The 8,897-nt window shown below is 37.8% G+C and overlaps 1 protein-coding gene across 7 annotated transcripts in view; it reads right to left on the bottom strand.

Moving 5' to 3' along the window:
- LOC128691176 (zinc-regulated GTPase metalloprotein activator 1) overlaps positions 1–8,897 on the bottom strand; it is a 115,337-nt gene that overhangs the window by 94,425 nt on the left and 12,015 nt on the right. For all 7 annotated transcript variants that reach the window (XM_053780024.2, XM_053780025.2, XM_070089091.1 and 4 more), the window contains one exon: positions 4,965–5,189. In XM_053780024.2, coding sequence (XP_053635999.1) covers positions 4,965–5,175 — 211 coding nt within the window. In that variant the 5' untranslated portion in view covers positions 5,176–5,189. The remainder of the gene's footprint in view (positions 1–4,964; positions 5,190–8,897) is intronic.

The following is an 8,897-nucleotide window of genomic DNA, read 5'->3' as shown; positions in this document are numbered from 1 at the left end:
TGTCTGCCAATATCTTTATTTTGATCCAAAAAATGTATAATGCTTGTATAATAATAGAATTACCTTACAAAAATAAATCTGATATTTTTTAACTTTATAATCACATTGGCTTATTTATTTCCATGCACAGTTTCTTTCACATTTTAAGTAAAAAAAAAAAAAAATCTGGAGCCTTACCAAAATGTTTCTATCAATATTGCCTATCAGTTATATAATATTAAGGCACCATATTTTCCAAAACACAAGGTCCACTTTTTCCCCCCCAAAAAAAATATCAGAAAATCACCTTGAACTTTATGTGCTCAAGGTCTACAATTCTAAAATACCTGTGCCTGACTTATGACACAAGCATGTCACAACTGATACTCTTGGAATTAGGTGCACTTATGGATGAGAAAGAACCAATGACAAAGTACCAAATTTTGAATCATGTGACATATCTGATTGCAAGGAATATGGAAAGCAATTTATTTTGAAGGGAGGAAGTCCAATTATTGATGCTTTTTCCAGTATCTATATAGAAGTCATCATCCTTTTCACAACATTGGCACTACCAGCTTCCCTAGTGGGTTCGTGGATGGAGCCATCAACTTACGTAGTTTAAGAAATAGAATGCTGTGCGACTAGGCATCAAAACAGCTTAAGGGCATCTTGAATAGCATCAAGACAAAGCACTGATTGTGATCTAATAGAGTTCTTTTTAGAAAAGTTAATTATTATATTTATGGGGAAGGAGGGATGGGAGTTCTAAGCCTGTAGGGGTTATATTGCATCATACCTGACTGCAAGGCAATCAGGTATGATACAAGAGAATATCAGGTCCAATGCCTTGGATCAAGAGTCCTTCAGTGGCTTCAAGGAACCTCCCTTGAGGGACTTAGAAAGATGAAATTTTCCCTGGTTCAAGAAAATATCACTGTTGTCTTACTTGTTATAGAGTCTTAAAACTCATTTGGATACCAATTCTGGTTTTTATGATCCATTTTGATGAGTGCTCATGTGTGGTGAAGGAAGTTTGGAGGGCTCCTGTACAAGAGTTTGGATGGATTTACCTGAGTATATTAACATTAATGAGGGCATTTCTTTCAGTGACATAAATAATCTTCAATGCTTGGAACAAGTTTTTCCATGTGTTAAATATTTTGGTAGTACCATACATGGGCATCCAAGGATGCTCATCACCTATTTGCTCTGCAGTTTTCATGCTCTCTAACCTTACTGTCTGACACAAGAGAAAGCAGGGGTGCAGCATAGTCAACAAGTGATCTGATGTGTGCAAAATACTGTACATGATTGTCACATTAACATCATACCTAGGATGAAACCTTTCCAAGCTCTCAGTGCTTTTGGCCTAATAATGTATCATTATAATACTGGTACTCAGGGGTAAATCTACTATGAAACAAATGAAGCTTAAGCTTCAGGGCCCCTAATCCCAGAGGGGCCCCAGAAGTGACTTAAGTCCACATTGCTGAAAATTTTTGGGTCTACCGTATGAGAAGGGGTTTCTAAAAAATAATATAATACTGTACGTGTAATTCAATACAAAATATAATAGTTAAAATAAAAATTAAAAGGTTATTCAAGTCTCATGCAGGCTAACTATTACTGGTTGTCAAGGGTCCCCATAACATGGCCCCAAAATGTGGGTCTGCCACTGCTGGTGCTTAATGCCAACAAGCAGATGAACACCACTGTTTCCAGTTCATAATCCTTGTATTGAACTGAAAAAGCCTGTGGATGGTAAACCATCTTTATAATAAAGATACACAGGCATTGCATACATGTCTGATTCAACTGCTCTCAGACTCTTAACTGGCACCTTCCTAAAGAGAGAGAGGCAGTCTGCAATTTATCTGCAGGATTATTCATGGAGATATTCAAGAATATGAGAGGGGTAATTTGGAAGATGGATTTCTATATGGTTAAGGATACCATGCCCATATACAGCAGTAACCAATATATTATATACATATGTGCATTTAGTTTTCCCAATGAAAGTTGAGGAAGGCATCAAAAGTTTGCATAACAGAGAAGATAGACAAAGACTGCATGAAAATGAAGACAGGCAAAGATCAATACCAGTAAAGAAAGACATAAAATTATGACAATGAAGAGAGATCAAGAAAAAGTGAAAAAAAAGTACAAGAGTTATTGTACTGAAATAATTTTGCACTGTATATAAATTAACTATGAAACAAAAATTACATAGTTTGGAGTGAAATTTATGAAAACTTTTAAGAAAACAGGCTTAATTAGAGGAAATCCAGCAGGGAATGAAAATGGTAAAAGAAATACTTTGAAGGCAGTATAGAGAATATTTTATAACAATTATTGCAACAGGAGTTATTAAACGGAGAGTTAGAGGTATCGGGAAGATGGAGGGAATATTCTGAGGAATTGTTAAATGCTGATGAAGATAGGGAAGCTGTGATTTCATGTAGAGGACAAGAAGGAATAACATCTTATAGGTGTAAGGAAGAACCAGTTGTGAGTGTGGGGGAAGTGCGTGGGGCAGTGGGTAGAAAGAAAGGGGGAAAGCAGCTGGGATTGATGGGATAAAGATAGAAATGTAAAAATCAGATAGGGATATAGTTTTGGAGTGGTTAGCATTTTTATTTAAAAAATGTATGGAAGAGGGTAAGGTACCTAGGGACTGGCAGAGAGCATGTATAGTTTCTTTGCATAAAGACAAAGGGGACAAAAAAGTGTAAAAATTATAGAGGAATAAGTCTGTAGAGTCCTAGGTAGTAGGTTGGTAGATAGCAACCACCCAGGAAGGTACTACCATCCTGCCAAGTGAGTGTAAAACGAAAGCCTGTAATTGTTTTACATGATGGTAGGATTGCTGGTGTCCATTTTTCTGTCTCATAAACATGCAAGGTTTCAGGTACGTCTTGCTACTTCTACTTACACTTAGGTCACACTACACATACATGTACAAGCATATATGTACACACCCCTCTGGGTTTTCTTCTATTTTCTTACTAGTTCTTGTTCTTGTTTATTTCCTCTTACCTCCATGGGGAAGTGGAACAGAAGTCTTCCTCCGTAAGCCATGTGTGTTGTAAGAGGCAACTAAAATGCCAGGAGCAAGGGGCTAGTAACCCCTTCTCCTGTATATATTACTAAATGTAAAAGGAGAAACTTTCATTTTTCCTTTTGGGCCACCCCGCCTCGGTGGGATACGGCTGGTGTGTTGAAAGAAAGAAAGAAGTCTGTAGAGTACCTGGAAAAGTGTATGGCAGAGTTATTATTGAAAGAAGTAGGAATAAGATAGAGAGTAGGATAACAGATGAACAAGGAGGCTTTAGGAAGTAAGAGGGGGTGTATACAAACGTGTTTGCAATGTAACATATAAGTGAACAGTATTTAGAAAAGGGTAAAGAAGTTTCTGTGGCATTTATGAGTTTGGAAAAGGCATATGATAGGGTGGATAGGGACAGATGTTGCAAATGCATGGAATAGGAGGTAGGTTACTGAAAGCAGTGAAGAGTCTTTATGAGGATAGTGAGGCTCAAGTTACAGTATGTAGGTGAGAGTTAGATTATTTCCCAGCAAAAGTAGGCCTCAGACAGGGATGTGTGATGTCAACATGGTTGTTCAATATATTTATAGATGGAGTTGTAAGAGAAGTGGATGCTTGGGTGTTGGCAAGAGGTGTAGGGTTGAAAGATAAAGAATCTAACACAAATTGAGAGTTGTCACAGTTGCTCTTTGCTGATGACACTGTGCTTTTGGGAGATTCTGAGAAGTTTCAGAGGTTGGTTGATGAGTTTGATAGGGTATGTAAAAGAAGGAAATTAAAAGTGAATATAGGAAAGAGTAAGGCGATGAGGATAACTAAAAATTTAGGTAACGGAAGATTGGATATCAGACTGGAGGGAGAGAGAGTATGGAGGAGGTGAATTTTTTTTTTTTTTTTTTTTTCAACAAGTCGGCCGTCTCCCACCGAGGCAGGGTGAATGTATTCAGATATTTAGGAGTGGACGTGTCAGCAAATTGCTCTATGAAAGATAAGGTGAATCATAGAAGTGACAAGAGGAAAAAAGTGAGTGGCACACTGAGGAGTCTGAGGAGACAAAGAACTTTATCCATGAAAGCAGATGGGAATGTATGAAAGTATAGTTATACCAACGCTCTTGTAGGGGTGTGAAGCATGGGTGGTGAATGTTTCAACAAGGAGAAGGCTGGAGGCAGTGGAGATGTCATGTCTGAGGGCAATGTGTGGTGTGATTATAATGCAGAGAATCCGTAGTTTGGAGATTAGGAGGAAGTGCGGGATTACCAAAACTATTATCCAGAGGGATGAGGAGGGATTGTTGAGATGGTTTGGACATGTAGAGAGGCAGAAACAAAATAGAATGACTTCAAGAGTGCATAAATCTGTAGTGGAGGGAAGGTGGGGTAGGGGTCAGCCTAGGAAAGACTGAAGGAAGGGGGTAAAGGAGGTTTTGTGTGCAAGGGGTTTGGACTTCCAGCAAGCGTGCATGAGCATATTAGATAGGAGCAAATGGCAATAAGTGGTTTTTAGGACTTGACATGCTGTTGAAGTGTAAGCAAGGTAACATTGATGAAGGGATTCAGGGAAACTGGCAGGCTGGGCTTGATTCCTGGAAATGGGAAGTACAGTGCCGGCACTCTGAAGGAGGGGTGTTAATGTTGCAGTTTTATAACTGTAGTGTAAGCATGCCTCTGGCAAGACAGTGATAGAGTAAATGATGATGAAAGTTTTTCATTTTTGGTCCACCCTGCCTTGGTAGGAAACAGCCGATGTGTTAATAAAAAAAAAATTACAACAACCCATAATACTACATGCATACTACACCACCCCACACATTCACAACATGTAGTTAACTTTACCTGAAAACTCATTAGAAAAAAAATTGTACAAAAAAATTACATGTACAGTTTGAACCTACTAGAGAATAATAACTATAACTCTTAACCTTAAACTAACTCACCTTCACCAAATTCATTGAGAATAACTGCAATTTTCTTATTGTGCTGCTCCTTAAGAATATAGTTGAGGAGTGTGGTCTTCCCTGCACCCAGGTAACCAGTGAGAATAGTTAATGGAACACGAGGTTTATCCTCCACCTTCACCAGTTCTGGGATTGTCTCGTCTTCATCATCTTCACCGACTAACATTGGAATGTCATCTTCGTCTCCCATTGCAGCCAAAATTTCTGCAATTTGCTTAATATTTTGTAAATAAGGACACACAAATTTTAAGACAATTTTATTTATTTATTTATTTATTTAGAAATTTTAGCATACAAACAGAGGTACAAAAAATACAGGTAAGAGCAGCATGCCAAAGCCACTTATATGCATAGCATTACGGGCTGGCTTAAAATTAACTTAAGATTAACTAAGCAATGATGAAATCAGTGATAAGACATTATTGTACACAGATAACTATAAAATACAAATGAGTATTACAAAGACAGGTCCTATGGTTGCATGCATTGCTGTTCATTCAGTAGAATGGAGTATTCTGTTAGGTAGTGTATTTAAAAAAATAACAAAGTTAGGTTTAACATTTGTGTGATATAATTGTGAGTAACATTTAGGATATACAATTTATATGGTTCAGTTATTCAGTATTTATTTGGTTTTGAGTGAGTAAGTGAACTTTGAGAAGAGACTTGAATTTATAAACAGGTAGTGTTTCTTTTATATTTACAGGTAATGAATTCCAGATTTTAGGGCCTTTTAAGTGCATTGAGTTTTTGCATAGCGTGAGATGGACACGAGGAACATCAAAGAGTGATCTGTGCCTTGTATTACGGTCATGTGTTCTGTTGAGGTTGCCAAGGAGATGTTTGAGGGGAGGGTTAATATCAGAGTTAAGTGTTCTATGTATGTAATAAGTGCAATAATAAGTATGGATGTTTTGTATGGTGAGTAGGTTGAGTGTTTTGAATATTGGTGGAGTGTGCTGCCTGTAGTAAGAATTTGTTATCATTCTAACTGCAGCCTTTTGTTGGGTAATTAGTGGTCTGAGATGGTTAGTTGTTGTTGAGCCCCATGCACAAATTCCACAGGTGAGATAGGGGTAAATAAGAGAGTGATAAAGGGCCAGGAGGGCTGACTGTGGAACATAGTACCGTATCTTCGATAGTATGCCTACAGTCTTGGAAATTTTCTTAGAAATTTGTTGTATATGTGTATGAAATTTGAGTCTATTATCGAGGTGGATTCCTAAGAATTTTCCCTCTGTTAGCTTTGTGATAGGTGATCCGTTTATCGTTATGTTAAGAGGTACATCTGTAGCTCTGCTACCAAACTGAATGAAGTAGGTTTTGTCAATGTTTAGTGTAAGTTTGTTAGTCCTCATCCAGGTAGATATTTTCCGTAATTCGGTGTTTACAGTATTGGCTAGCGTGACTGGGCTCGGGTGAGAGAAGACATATGTGGTGTCATCTGCAAAAAGTGTGGGTTTGAGTAATTGCGAAGCATTTGGTAGGTCATTTATGTATAGGAGAAAGAGAAGAGGGCCAAGGACACTTCCCTGTGGGACACCAACTGTAATTGGTTGTGCGGAAGAGCTTGCCCCATTTGCGTACACATATTGGCTTCTGGTGCTGAGGTAAGACTTGAGGTAGTTGAGGGAGTGCCCTCTAATACCATAGTGTGACAATTTTACGTGGAGCAAGTCATGGTCAACTGTATCAAAAGCTTTACGTAAGTCAATGAAGATCCCCAGTGGGACTTCTTTTTTCTCTATTGCAGTGTATATATGTTCTAGCATGTGTATAATAGCATCATTAGTATTTTTATTAGGTCTGAATCCAAATTGGCAGGGGTTGAGAATGTTATGGGAGATGAGGTAGGAGTGGATTCGTTTATGAATTAATTTTTCGAAGATTTTTGAGAGAGGGTGTAAATTGGATATTGGCCTATAGTTATTCAACTCTGTTTGGTCTCCTCCTTTATGGATTGGGGTGACCCTTGCCATTTTGAGAACTGTAGGGAAGGTGGAGGATTCAATGGATTTGTTAAAGAGTGTTGCAATGATTGGTGATAGTACTTGTGACGCTTTTTTGTATATAAAGGGTGGTAAGGTATTTAAATCTCCTGCCTTGTTTTTCATTGCGTTGATAATAAGGGAGACTTCGTATGGGTTAGTCGGAGCTAGGAACAGTGTGTTCGGGTAGTTGCCAGTGAGGTAGTCATTTGGTGGGGTATCTGAGCTTGGGATATTATTGGCAAGGTTTTGACCTATAGTGGAGAAGAAATCATTGAGTCTGTTTGCTGTTTCTGTTGGTGGGAGTTGGGGTTCATCTGATTTTGCTAATTTTATTTCGCTATGTCGTGATATCTTTTTTGTTCCCAGAATTTCTGATAGGGTCTTCCAGGTCTTTTTTATATCACCTCGTAAGTTGGATAATCTGTTCTCATAATAAAATTTTTTTGCCCTTCTTATCAGGCTGGTTAGGATTGACGAGTAACGTTTTGTTTGGTCTCTGGTTATGTGACCCATTCTGTACTGTTTTTCATATCGGTGTTTTGTATTTATGGATTTGAGAATGCTGGGTGTTAGCCAGGGACTGTTCAGTCTCTTAGCTGTTATCTGTTTAGTTTTTTTTAGGGCAGTGCTTGTTATAAAGGTACTGGGTCTTTTTTAGAAAATTATTAAAACATTCGTCAATATCTGTATAGATTTCTAGCTCAGGAGCAAGGGGCTAGTAACCTCTTTTCCTGTATATATTACTAAATTTGAAAGGAGAAACTTTCGTTTTTCCTTCTGGGCCACCCTGCCTCGGTGGGATACGGCCGGTGTGTTGAAAGAAAGAAGAAAGATTTCTAGCTCAGTGTGCCAGTCAATGTTTGTTACTGCTGTTGTGAAGTTATTAATGGCTGCCTCATTGTGAAGTCTGAAGGTGACTTTAGTAGTGTCTTGGGGTATTTTACCAAGAGTTGTTATGAGGAAAGTAGGGTAGTGGTCTGTGGTATTATCTGTAATTATGCCTTATTTTAAAGGGGATATGGTGTTGGTCCAGATGTGGTCAAGTAGGGAAACACTAGTCTCTGTAACTCTTGTAGGTTTTGTTACTGTTGGTAGCAACATGCAGTTACTCATTGTGTTTGTGAATTCAGTAACGTGTGGGTCCTGGTCTTGCAGGAGATTTATATTGAAGTCACCTGAGAGTAGTAAGTGATCTTTGTTCATGTGTGCATCAGTTATCATACTTCCTAGGTTTTGACTAAATTGGCTAATGTTTGATTGTGGAATTCTGTAGATGTTTATCACTGTGAGAGGTTTTTGTAGGTATTTGGATTTGAATTTAGCTATTATATATTCCCCATGTTCATCCCTTATGCAAGTATTAGTGATACATTCTAGTTGGTCTGAGTAGTATATAGCTGTGCCACCCCCTTGTTGGTCTGGCCTACAGTTGTGTATGGCTGTGTAACCAGGAATGGCATAGACATCTGTAGTATCAGGCTTTAGCCAGGTTTCAGTTAGTGTAATAATGGACATATTGGCATGCAAGGAATTTAGTAATGCTAGGAGGTCATCATAATGCTTGCTTAAATATCTGATATTGTAGTTAAAGATAGTTATGTTGTTGTTGGCTCTGAGAAGTGCCTTTGATTGTTCTGCTGTGTAGTAATTACAGTAACTGTTTGAATCATTTAAGTCATTAAATAAGAGGTTGGTATCAGGATCAATGCTTGTAATCATAAGATTTGTAGTGGATCTATAGTTAGAATTAAGTAAAAAATAAAGTAAATATTCTAAAGCTAAAAATAATAGCACCTGAATTATTTAACAAATGTAAAAAATAATGAGCTAAGGTAGTTTTTTAAAGCTAAAATAAAGGAGACAATATAAAAGGGACTAAAATAATTTGTGGTGATCAAATAAAGTGATGATCAAATAATGG

Source organism: Cherax quadricarinatus, chromosome 27 (genome assembly GCF_038502225.1).
Source record: "Cherax quadricarinatus isolate ZL_2023a chromosome 27, ASM3850222v1, whole genome shotgun sequence".
NCBI classification, from domain to species: Eukaryota; Metazoa; Arthropoda; class Malacostraca; order Decapoda; family Parastacidae; genus Cherax; species Cherax quadricarinatus.
This window is presented reverse-complemented; position numbering and strand designations above follow the sequence as displayed.